A 13,086-nucleotide genomic window follows, 5' to 3' on the forward strand; every position below is an offset into this window, starting at 1 on the left:
CGGATTTCTGAGTTCGAGGCCAGCCTGGTCTACAAAGTGAGTGCCAGGACAGCCAGGGCTACACAGAGAAACCCTGTCTCGAAAAAAAACCCCAAAATAAATAAATAAATAAAATAAAAATAATAAACCTTTAAAAATTATTTATTTATTCACTTTACAACACAATATCAGCCTATCAGCCCTTCCTTTCCTCTCAGTAATCAGTCACACAGGTCCTTCCCCCATCCACTTTCCCTGTCTCTTTTGAGAAGGGGAAGCCCTACTCTGAGTATCACCCCTCCTCATGCTGTTTTTTTAGGCAAGGTCTCCCTGTGCAGCAGCCCTGGGTATCCTGTTGCTATAGACAGACCATGCTGGCCTTGAACTCAGAGGTCCACCCTCTGCTTCCCAAATCACACCAGGCTGGGTTAAAGTCCATGTTTTTAGTAATCCCATTACCTTTGAGAAACGAATTTCATTGTTGCCCTTTTGAGATATGGTCTTAATCTGTATCCCAAGAAAACCTATAACTTCTATAACCTGGCTTTTTTTTTTTTTTTTAACCTCTCACTGCAATATCACCTTAAATTCCTAAGTACCAGGATTATAGGCATGTGGGAACGAACACACTGATGATTTTTTTATTGAGATAGGACCTTAATAAATACACCAGGCTAGCCTCAAACTAAAGTCTTTCTTGTTGCTGCTTCCAAAGTACTAGGATTACAGGCTAAAAGTACTAACACACTAGGTTTTGAAACAACTTTTACTTTTTTAAAAAAGACAAAACATCGTTAAAGTTTTATCATGCAAAACAGACAAATGATTTCTTCCTTTCTTTCTTCCTTCCTTCCTTCCTTTCTTTCTTTTAAGAATCTTTGTTAGCTGTGTGTGTGTGTGTGTGTGTGTGTGTGTGTGTGTGTGTGTCACATGCCTTTAATCCCAGCACTGGGGAGGCAGAGGCAGTCGGATTTCTGAGTTCGAGGCCAGCCTGGTCTACAAAGTGAGTTTCAGGACAGCCCCCTGGGCTATATGGAGAAACCCTGCCTCGAAAAAAACAAAAAAAATAAACAAAAAAGAATCTTTGTTTATTTTATTTTATTTATTTATTTTTGTCAAAACAGGGTTTCTCTATGTAGCCTTGGCTGTCCTGGAAGTCACTTTGTAGACCAGGCAGAAATCTGCCTGCCTCTGCCTCCCCAGTGCTAGGATTAAAGGCATGCGCCACCACGTCCAGCTTCTTTGTTTATTTTTGAGTCAGGTTTCTCTGTAATAGCCCTGACTGTCCTGGAACTAGCTTTGTAGACCACACTGGCTTGGAACTCAGAGATCCTCCTGCCTGAGTGCTGAGATTAAAGGAATGTGCCACCATGTCAAGCTTGGTAACAATCTTTTTTACTTTTTATTTTATTTTATAAATCTCGTGATTCATTTGTTTTTGCATCAATAAATTAAAAACAAATTAGCCCTGGCGTGATGACGCACTCCCTTGCCTTTCAAGAACCCCTTCATCTATACAAGAATCTTGCCATTTTTTTTCCATTTCTCTTGGTCATTACGTTTCCCAGAACTTTTCCCTCCACAAGCAGCTCCCCAGCGGTGTCGAGCCGCAAACCAACCCACCCCTGGAAAAGAGCTCTGCTCCGCCGGGAAGACCTTGATTGGCAGGCACTCAGTGCCCCCCCCCCGCCCCTTTGCGTCCGCGTCTGGAGGCTCCGCCTCCCTTCCGTCCCTTGGCCGCCCAAGTTTGTTTTGGCGTCAGGCGCGCGCAGTAATGACGCCACCACGCTGACGCGGGAGAATGGCGGCGGCGCCCGTGGCCTGGGCTGGGAGACGGTGGGCTGAGCCGCCGAGACTCCGGAGAGCCCGCCGCCCGCGCGAGGTGAGGCCTTCCGGCTCGGGGCTTCGGCCTGACCGGCGTGAGGGGCCTGCGAGTTCAGCCGCGGGCGCAGCCAGGGCCTGGCGCGACTCCGAGCCCTCGGTCCCGTGCACTGGGGCCTGTGGGCTGGGGAGCAGGCCGGGCTGTGGCTACCCGTGGTCCCCAGGCATGGCCTCGAAACCTCCTGCCGCGATAGGCCCGATGGACTTGGTCATCTGCCTGTCTGTGGCCCAGCCGTCCCGCGTCCAGCGCGGGTCAGGTTGATCTAACCTTGTTGTGTGCGGCGCCTACTCCACACCCTTCCCTTGCGACTGAACGCCAGGGTCCTGCGGGGGCCATCGTTCGCTTCCACGTACTGGCTGGAAAAAGGGCCAGAGTCCAGCTGGTTCGCTTGCAAGGCAAACCTGTCATACTTATAAGGAGAGCCCCGCTCAGTCCTCTGAAGCTGCTGCGTGTATAATTCTCACCAGAAAAATCACTCGTTAAAATTGCCTCCTTAGTCACTGTAGGGAAAAACTAAACCTTGTAGCCTGCAGCGTTCAAAGCTTATCATAATCGGATGTGGCCTACCTAGCCCTGCAGAGAACGTCTGGGCACGTCTGTACTGCGATTATGTAGTGTTTTGTTGAGGCATGTGAGCCTCCTATTAACTCTGTGGTTTCATACCCCCGAGGTTCAGATAGCTGCTTTCTCGGTTTGTGAAACTTCCGTTCATTTCCACCCTCACTCACCAGTAGAGGAAATTAACCTGTGTCTTTTTGAATCTATCACCGATGTCTTTTCCTTGGAAAACTCTCTCCTTCATTCACAACAGCAGTAGTGTTTAGTTAAAGCTATCGGGACACTGGCTTGAATAGATACAGATTAAGCCTTAGGGGAACATCTGTCATGGCCAGCATTTTGAGATAGTCACAGCAAACAGCAACATCTTGAAGTAATTTTTTTCAAGATACAAATTCAAGAGTTTTACTCTTAGCTAGATGTGGTAGACTACACTTCCGATCAATAAGGGCTAGTTTAGGCTACGTTTAGGACAAACCTGCGCTATATGAGACCCCGTCTCAAAAACAAAATACTCCAAAGCCCTGGTTTGGTGGTGCATGCCTGTGATCACCTCACTCCTGAGACAGAAGCAGGAGGATGCCCAAAAGTTAAAGGACAGTCTGATATAGTGAGGCTGTCTTGGGGTGGGGGGAGTCTTCACTTTATTTTTCTGCTGATTTTGTTGATGGAAACTGAACTCAGGGCCTGAACCCTTTTCACTTAGCTACATGGTCAGCTTACAATGTATGGTAGCTTAAATGCTGTAACCCCAGCATTTGGGCCGCAGAAGGAGCAGGATTACCATGATATTTGAGATGATCCCAGACTGCATATGGAGTGCCAAGTCAGCCAGGACTACCGAGTGAGACCCTGTCTCATGAAGCAAAACAAAAAATAAGAAAGAAACAAGACATGAAGTAGAAATCTGTGCTTTTAAAGTTTTTTTAAAGTCTCCTTCCTCCCCCTGTATAGTGAATGATCCTGGGCATTTTGCATTCTAACAACTGAGCTGTGTCCCCTTTTCAGAAAATTGTGAAAATGATAAAGTCAGGGCATGGTTGTGAACACCTGTAATTCCAGCATTTAAGAGACTGAGACAGGAGGATTGCTCTAAGTTTGAGGTCAGTCCTGCTTCTATGGTGAGTTCATCAGTCAGTCTAGCCTGGACTACAGAGTGAGACCCTGTCTTGAAATTAAGAAAGCAAAGCTAATGATATTACTGTACTTCTTGGATGAAGATTTGTGCTGTTGCCCCAGGAAGCTACTGGCCTTGTAGACTCCTGTTATGGATCGTTGCCCATACCTTGGAAAGACTTTGAAAGATCTAAATATATGCCAATAATGTACTATTGAGGTACATTACAGAAAACTTCCCTGTCCATCTGTCTATCTCCCTGTGTGTATGTGTGTGCTCACTCGTGTCAGTGAGTAGGTAGGTAGGTTGGAGACAGTGTGTGAGAGTTGGTTCTGGATAGAATCGGGTGTCAGTCTTGACAGCGGGTGCTCTTACCCACTGAGCTCTCTTGCCAGCCACATCATGGTTGATGTTTTTGTTTTGGATCTAATCAAGACTAATACCACTGATGTAGAACCCAGGCCATCTTTTTCACTTTTGATTTTGAGATGGGGTTTTACTACGTTGTCCAAGCTGGACTTGAACTCACTCTGAGACAGGTCTTGGGATTTTCCTGCCTCAGCTTTCTGAGTAGCTTGGATTATGGGCCTTTCCCACAAGCCCCAGCTAGATAATGTCATCATTTCCCACCCCATCCCTTTGGTTTTTCGAGACAGGGTTTCTCTATGTAGCTCTGGCTGTCCTAGAACTCATTCTGTAGACCAGGCTGGCCTTGAACTCACAAAGAGTGCCTGTCTCTGTCTCTTGGGTGTCCCTTTTGATCTAATCTCTTGTAATAATAAGAAAAAAATCATATCTAAAGAGAAGAAGAGCTGGAGATGTAGCTCAGCCGGTGGATGGAGTGCTTGCCTGGCATTCGGAAGCCCTGGGTTCAGTCCCTAGCACCACAAAGGACTGAACATAGAGATGCAGGTCTGTGACCTCGGAACTTTGAGGTAGAGGCTGGAGGAACAGGAGTTCAAAGTCATCTTCACCTACATAGCAAATTCAAGGTCAGCACGGGCTGCATGAGACCCTCTCAGTAAGTAAAAGAATCAATGAATAAAATCTCTCATGCATAATAGATACATACACTTAGGTTTATTCTACAGTATATCACAGATATCGATCCTGGATATAGTATCAATGTTGATTTACATAGTTTTGCTCTCCTTTCTGTGGTACTGATGGCTGGCACAGATTAGGCAAGTGGTCTACCACTGAACTATACCTGTACTTGTAATGTACCTTTCTATTGCATCATTGAAGAGAATTCCATTGTATGAATTATTTTAATTATATTTTGTTGTTGTTGTTTTTGGTTTTTCGAGACAGAGTTTCTCTGTGTAGCCCTGGCTGTCCTGGAACTACTCTGTTGACCAGGCTGGCCTAGAACTCAGAAATCCGCTTGCCTCTGCCTCCCAAGTGCTGGGATTAAAGGCATGTGCTACCATGCCCAGCTTTTAATTAATTTTTATGCCCTCTTTTGTTTTCATTTTGTGTCATTTTTTGAGGTAGGGTGTCATGTAGCTAGGGCTGGTTTGGAATTAGTATTCTCATTGCTGACTATGTGGGTTGTTTCTAAGTTTTCTCTTACATTTGCTACTTTGTGTCGGAGTGTGTGTGCATGTGCCACACATGTGCACATGGTGGAGGTCAGGGGACAACTTGTAGGAGTGTGTTGGTTCCTTATCCCATGTGGGTTCTGAATTCAGAATGGCATGTTTGGCAGCAAGCCCTCTTAACCTGGTGAGGCATCTCGCTGGTGCCCTCTTCCTCTCCTCTGTGAGGCAGAGTCTGTGTGTCTCTGGGTGTGTCTCACGTTTGCAGCAGTACTCCTTCCTCAGTCTCTCAAGTGTTGGGATTACAGGCCTAGAACTGCTGGCCCAAGCTAATTAGAACATTCTTTATTTACAGTTTTGTTTGTTTGTTTGTTTTTCTGTGTAGCCTTGACAGTCCTGAAACTAACTCTGTAGACTAGGCTTGCCTCAAATTCACAGAGATCTGCTTGCCTTTGCCTCTTGAGTGCTAGTGTTAAAGCTAATTATGTTTTTTAAATTATTTGTTTTGTGTGTATGTGTGTTTATATGTGTGTACATGTTTGTGTGTGCGCATGCGTGTGCACGTTTGAGGGTGCATACACAGATTGTGTACCTACAAGTATATATGGAGGCCAAAGGTAAATGCCAGATGTCTTCTCTATCACTGTCTCTCTTGCTGATGAAATATTTTTAGATTTATTCATTTTATTTTGTGTGTATGATTTGCCTGCATATATGTGTGTGGAGGTCAGAAGAGGGCATCAGATTTCCTGGAACCAGTTAGAGGTGGTTGTGAGCCACCATGTGTGTGTTGGGAATGAGCAAGTGCCCTAATTCTGTATCTGCCTTATTCACTAATACAGGATCTCACTGAGCCTGAACCGGTGGGCAAGAATTACAGGCCATGAGCTCCAGGAACCCTCTGGCATCCCTTGTCCTCAGTTTGTTGACATTACATTTCTGTGTCATAATGCCAGCTTTCCACATGGTTGTTGGAGACCCAAACTCAGGCTCTCATGCGTACAGGACAGATCGCTTATGATTGAGCCATTCCCCACGCTCTCATTTTCCAACTTAAAAAGAGAATGTACTTTTGTTGTGCTGGGTTTGAACCCAGAGCTTCACGCACGCTATGTTTGAACTTGGGTACAGGTTGTACTTCCAGACCCTGATTTTTCATTGTGTTGATGAAGGTGCCATGGGTTTTCTCTCACGGGTATCTGTTCCCTCGTGGATGTGGTTTTGCAGTGTTGTTTCTAGAAATGGAATTGCTGGGTCAGTCTCCATGTTGTAGAGGACAGAGTTCTCCCCATGTCTACAGCTGCTCTTGTTCAAGAGATTTATCTAAAGAGGACAAGAATTTCGGTCTGGTGTGTTTGTCTTGTGATGATGAGAAGTGCAGTTTAGCAATCACCTACTCCTGAGATCACTGCCTTCCAAAACACAGCCTCAAGATCTTCTGGTTATTTATATCTCTGTGTAGCCCTAGCTGTCTTCAAGCTTTGTCTGCCTCTGCCTCCCCAGTGCTGAGATTAAAGGCGTGGACCACTATGCCCAGCTTGGTTCAGGATCTTTAGAGGTTTAAAGGTTATCTTGCTTTACTGTGGGAGAAAACTGTTGGTGAGTAATATTGGAGAAGGGCAAATGCTTGTTTTCTACCACTGGGAGATGCACAAACCAGGCCTGTGTTGCTAGCTCTTTTCTCCTGGCCTTCCCCATAAATAGAGTTAGATCTGGAAGCTTGTGGACAGACTTACTTCGGGATTCAAGTAACCTTTAAAACCCAAATAAAACCTTTAAAACCATTGTTGTCAAGGATGTTGAACCACCGTTGTGGCTTCTTTCTAAGTCTTGAAAGTACCTCAGAACCTTTTATTGTTGACTCACAGAAAATAGGAAACCAAGTGTCTACCACATTTCTCTCATTGTTGACAGACTGACTGAATGCTTTCTGAGCTCTGCACTTTACCAGGTTCCAAAGGCGGCCAGGAGAGCTGAGAAGCAGGACTTCATCAAGGAGCTGACAGTGGTGTAATGAAAGGCAGTGGAGAATAAAGCTGTGTAGCCAGACCCAGGGCTCAGACCTGCAATCCTAGCACTCAGGAGCGTAGGCAGGATTGCTGCAAATTAGAGGCCAGCCCTGGCTACATAGGGAGTTCAGGGTCAATTAGGGATACGTACATAGCAAGACTCTTGTAGAAAAATGAAATAAAGCTGTGAGCTGCATGATAGGTTATAGTTGGTATTTGGGTTTCTGAACATAGGCTCCTGAGAAAAGGGCTCAGCAGATGTGTGTTGACTCACCACCTTAGTGATGTGAGGAAACAGTTCAGGCTTTGACCTGATGAGGTCAAGTTCTGCTAGGCCCAGATACTTCTGAAACCTTTACTGTCTAATGAAAAGATCCTTGCATGGAGAACCAGGAGACGGGAGTCCATGATTAGCCACCTCTGAGTAGCTTTGGATAATTTCCCCCTGCCTCTCATGGCTGGTCATGTCTGGAGTGTCAGGGAGGACAGCGGTACCAAGTGCTCACTCCCTCTGCCACTGTGCAGCATGCTGGGGCTTTCCCTAAGGAGTGGTTTGTAGCAGTCTGGGATCTGAAGATATAGAGCAGACCCTGGAGAAAAGATCATCTCTGTTAGTTTTGTGACCTGGATGTAAATGGTGTAAGATGACCTCAGGGGAGTCTTTTCTGAGGCTTCCAACTCATCCCATCTACTCCAGTACCCATGCTGGCTACCAAGTTGGGCACATACACAAGAAAGCAGAAAGCCGGAGGAATAGTTTCTTCCCAAGCTTTTATCAGCCACCATTTTCCCCCATGTCTTCATTTCCACTTCATCGACATGGGAAGAGAAGTTAGCAGATACGATGTTTTGTATATGCTTGGCACAGGGAGTGGCACTATTAAGAGTTGTGGCCTTGTTAGAGTAGGTGTGTCACTGTGGGTATGGGCTTTAAGACCCTCACCCTAGCTTCCTGGAAGGCAGTCTTTTTTTTTTTTTTTTGATTTTTCGAGACAGGGTTTCTCTGTGTAGCCCTGGCTGTCCTGGAACTCACTTTGTAGACCAGGCTGGCCTCGAACTCAGAAATCCGCCTGCCTCTGCCTCCCAAGTGCTGGTGTTAAAGGCGTGCGCCACCACTGCCGGCCCTGGAAGGCAGTCTTCTGTTTGCACTCAGAATAAGTGTAGAACTCTCAGCTCCTCCTAATGCTTTGCCTGCCTGGATGCTGCCATGCTCTCACTTTGATGTTAATAGATTGAACCTCTAAACTTGCGAGCCAACCCCAATTAAATGTTTTCCTTTATAAGAGTTGCCTTGGTCATGGTGTCTGTTCACAGCAGTAAAACCCTAACTAATACAGCAGATATGATTGGAACTGAGCATATGAAAGGCAGAGACAAGTGAATTTCTATGCGTTTGAAACTATCCTTGTCTACATAGTGAGTTCTAGGCTAGTCAGGACTACATGGTGAGACCCTGTCTCAAAAAACAAAACAAAACAAAACAAAACACCAAAACAAAGCCAGAAGCCGGGCAGTGGTGGCACATACCTTTAATCCCAGCACTTGGGAGGCAGAGGCAGGCAGATTTCTGAGTTTGAAGCCAGCCTGGTCTACAGAGTGAGCTCCAGGACAGCCAGGGCTATACAGAGAAACCCTGTCTCGAAAACAAAACAAAACAACCCCAAAACCCAAAAAACCAGATGTGGTTGGAATGTGGAGCAGTCTTGATCTGGAGGATCTTGCATGTGTCCCCAGCTTTCAGAGCTGGTACCTCTTCTCTTCCAGTTTCAATCTGTATTTGCGTTGGTAGAACATTGATAGCAGCTTTCTAATTGGAACAAACATGGTGCCTTACTGCTAACTTTATTTAAAGGGAAAATTCAGGGCTTTTTCTTTATAAACTTTAGTGTTTCTCATCAAGTGTGTTTGGCTAGATATAGTGAATTATTGGTAAATCTAGAGTTACTCTTTCTCACCAGGTAGAAGTGACTTCTGAGTGGCTCATGCTAGATCATCCATGCAGTTTGTATGCCCTCTCACTCTCTCATCAGTGGTAGGTGTTGCTTGAGGATCAGGGGCCAGAGTCTGTTCTATGCCTCAGGAATGTGGGTCCAAGAACGGTCTTCTTCCTGGGTTTCAATTCATTGGTTTTCCTGAAGGAAGAGATGAATTTGCAGAATTTTTGGTTCACAGTTCTAATCTTTGGGCTTTATCAGAAGGAATCTACTTTCTAAATGTCTTTGTTTAAATACTATGCTCTGAATTAGGAGAACTGGTCCAGTGACCTGAGTTCAACTCACAGGATCCACATGTGGCGGGAGATACCTACCTGACTCCTGTAAACTTATTCTGACCTACCTCCCCATATACAAAGAGATAAATAAGTAAATAAATGTAATACAGATTTAAAAATTTGAAGACTACATACGGGCTGGCAAGATGGCTCAGTGGGTAAGAGCATTGACTGCAACTCTGAAGGTGCCGAGTTCAAATCCCAGCAACCACATGGTGGCTCAAAACCACCCTCTTCCAGAGTGTCTGAAGACAGGTACAGTGTACTTACATATGATAAATCTTTAAAAAAAATTTAAGAAAAAAAAAAAAAAAGAAGACTACATACATGTAAGTCCATGTGGACCCAGCTTTCCAGTTTGGTAATACCAAACCCTGAAGATGAATTGTTTCCTGTCATGTAAGGAAAGATAAGCTTGATTCTGCAGAGTACCATATTGGCATAGTAAGTGAAATCTGAACTTTAGTCTGTGCTCATCAAAGACTTCCTTTATATCTGATGGATTTGCTTTGTTTTGTTTTTCCTTCTTTTCTGTACATCTCCATGTGTGTGCATGCACACGCACACGCATGTGCATACATGCAGGCACTTTTACTTTATTTTTTTAATTCTCTTATACAATACATCCTGACAGGTTTCCTCTCCCTCAACTCCTTCCAGCCCACACACCACCCGAGACCTCCCCAGTCACTAGCTCCACTCCTCTTTCCCTTCAGAACAGAGCAGGCCTCCTAGGGCTATCAGCCAAGCACAGCATAACAGGATGCAATAAGACCCAGTACAAATCCTCATATCAGGGCTGACCAGGGCAGCAGGTCAGAGGACAAATGTCCCAAGAGCGGGCAAAAGGATCAGAGACACCTCCACTCCCACTCTTAGGAGCCTCACAGAAACACAAAGCTAACAACTATACCATACATGCTGAAGGCCTAGTACAGACCCATGCGGGCTCCGTGACTGCCACTTCAGTCTCTTTGAGCCCCTATGAGCCCTGCTTAGTTGATCCTGTGGGAGCTTTCTGAGTTCTTAATGGGTGACGATGTCAGAAGAGGTTTTTAACACTCAGCATCAGAAACGATGACCCAGAATAATGAGGAGTGATGTTAGCATTTAGGAAATATAAGACTTCAACTAGAAGGGCCCAGGAAGACTAGAGGGGAAATAAACAGTGTGTGGTGAACATTCGTATCCCTGTTAGGCTTGGAAAACAGCATGACACTTGATGCAGTGAGATCAGACCTGGGCTTTCTTCTAGACCCTCCTTTGAGATTGAAGTTGCTTTTATTTTGTTTTGGGACAAGGTCTCTGTAGCCTAAGCTATCTCGGAACTCACTCTAGCCTCACCTGGTCTTGAATTTATGATAGACCTCCTGCCTCAACCTCCTAAAATTTGAGTCATAGGTGTGAGTTATTACCATGCCTGGCTCCTGTACTCAAACATCTTTATTTCTATTTGTTTTAAATTTTTGTTTGTTTTTCTGGACAGGGTTTCTCTGTGTAGCCCTGGCTGTTCTGGAACTCACTCTGTAGACCAGGGTAGCCTCAAACTCAGAGATCCAACTGCCTTTGCCTCCTGAGTGCTGGGATTAAAGGCATGTGTCACCACTGCCGGGTTTTGTATTTGTTTGTTTGTTTGTTTGTTTTGGTTTTTGAGGCAGGGTTTCTCTGTATAGCCCTGGCTGTCCTGAAACTTACTTTGTTTTTATTTTTATTTTACTTGAAAATTTTATGTGCGTGGCTGTGTTGCCTATATGCATGTCTGTGCACCATGTGTGCCTGGGGCCATGGGAGGCTAGAAGAGGGCATCAGATCCCTTGGAATTGGAATTACAGACAGTTTTTAGCCGCCATATGTGCGTTAGCAGTCAGACTTGGGTTCTCTGGAAGAGCAGCCAGTGCTCTTAAACTGCTGAGCCATCTTCCTATCTCCTACTGTAACATCCTGAGAGGTGAAAGGCATCCCTTTGCAGGTTATTGTGTCAGTTTTTGACTGTTTATTTTTTATACAGTCTCATTATGTAGCCTTGGATGGCCTACAAGTTGCTATGTGGATCAAACTGGCCTCAAACTTGCATGATCTTCACCTCTCTGCCTCCAGAGAGCTAGAACTACAGATATGCACCAGCATGTCTGACTTTATTCTTTGTTGTCGTTTTGTACTTTTTAATTGATTCTTTGTGAGTTTCACATCACACACCCCATTCTCACTCATCTCCTTGACCCTTATCTGACTTCATTCTTAATTAGACTGCATTTATCAAGAAAACAGGAAAAGGGAAAAGGACTATTGTCCTTCAGGGGTGTCCCTGACTATTCTGACTTGTCCTCTTTTCTGTTTGTATAGGTGTAGTCGGGGCACTGCCTACAGAGCAGGTCCTGCCAGCCTCGCTGGAGAGGATGCCCCCGTGTCAGTGATGGGCTGTGGGACAAGCAAGGTCCTTCCTGAGCCACCCAAGGATGTCCAGCTGGATCTGGTCAAGAAAGTGGAGCCCTTCAGTGGCACTAAGAATGATGTATACAAGCACTTCATCACAGAGGTGGACAGTGTTGGTCCTCTCAAAGCTGGCTTCCCAGCCACTAGTCAGTATGCACCTCCCTGCCCTGGTGTTCCCAATACTGGCCACACAGCGCCTCCTTCAGAACCACCACGCAGGGCCAGGGTGGCAAAGTACAGGGCCAAATTTGACCCACGAGTGACAGCTAAGTATGATATAAAGGCCCTAATTGGGCGAGGCAGCTTTAGCCGAGTGGTACGTGTGGAGCACCGGGCAACCCGACAGCCATATGCTATCAAAATGATAGAGACCAAGTACCGAGAAGGGCGGGAGGTGTGTGAGTCTGAGCTCCGAGTGCTGCGCCGGGTGCGCCACGCCAACATCATCCAGCTGGTAGAAGTGTTTGAGACACAGGAGCGTGTATATATGGTAATGGAGCTGGCCACTGGCGGTGAGCTCTTTGACCGGATTATTGCCAAGGGTTCTTTCACTGAACGAGATGCCACAAGAGTGCTTCAAATGGTACTGGATGGTGTCCGGTATCTTCATGCCCTTGGCATTACACACCGAGACCTCAAGCCTGAGAATCTCCTTTACTACCACCCAGGCACTGACTCCAAGATCATCATCACTGACTTTGGCTTGGCCAGTGCCCGGAAGAAAGGTGACGACTGCCTGATGAAGACAACGTGCGGCACACCTGAGTACATTGCTCCTGAGGTTCTGGTGCGAAAACCCTACACCAATTCCGTGGATATGTGGGCACTGGGTGTCATTGCCTATATCCTGCTCAGCGGCACCATGCCCTTTGAGGATGACAACCGCACCCGGCTATACCGGCAGATCCTCAGGGGCAAATACAGTTATCTGGGGGAGGTGAGTTTGTCTTGCTCTTGTTCCAGGGATGTTAGGAAGACCCCCTCAGAGAGAAGATATAACCTGAAGCTCCTGGTCAGAGGGGCCTGCTCTGAGAGTCATGCTCTTAGGGGCCGAGCAGATAGCATAGAGGTGACAGACTAGCAAAGGTTCTCAGTTTACATTCTCCTAAATGTAAGCCCTGAGGTGGGGACCTGGGAGCAGAAACCTTATGCGGGAGGTTGTTAAGTAGAGGAAGGGGGAGTGAACCACAAAAAGGTAAATCTAATGAACAAGTATATTAAAAGATGGGCTGGCCAGCCTGGGCTACATAGCAAGTGCCAAGCCAATTAGTGCTTGTCTTAGTTAGGGTTTTACT

At 45.9% G+C, this 13,086-nt stretch overlaps 1 protein-coding gene across 1 annotated transcript in view; it reads left to right on the plus strand.

Annotated features, from left to right (window-relative positions):
• The first annotated feature begins 1,694 nt into the window (after positions 1–1,694).
• The window catches only part of Pskh1 (protein serine kinase H1), a 28,223-nt gene continuing 16,831 nt past the window's right edge, over positions 1,695–13,086 (plus strand). The window contains exons 1-2 of the mRNA XM_021170472.1: positions 1,695–1,861; positions 11,702–12,728. Of these exons, the coding sequence (XP_021026131.1) occupies positions 11,772–12,728 (957 nt within the window). The 5' untranslated portion in view covers positions 1,695–1,861; positions 11,702–11,771. The remainder of the gene's footprint in view (positions 1,862–11,701; positions 12,729–13,086) is intronic.

This window comes from Mus caroli, chromosome 8 (genome assembly GCF_900094665.2).
Source record: "Mus caroli chromosome 8, CAROLI_EIJ_v1.1, whole genome shotgun sequence".
Lineage (NCBI taxonomy): Eukaryota > Metazoa > Chordata > Mammalia > Rodentia > Muridae > Mus > Mus caroli.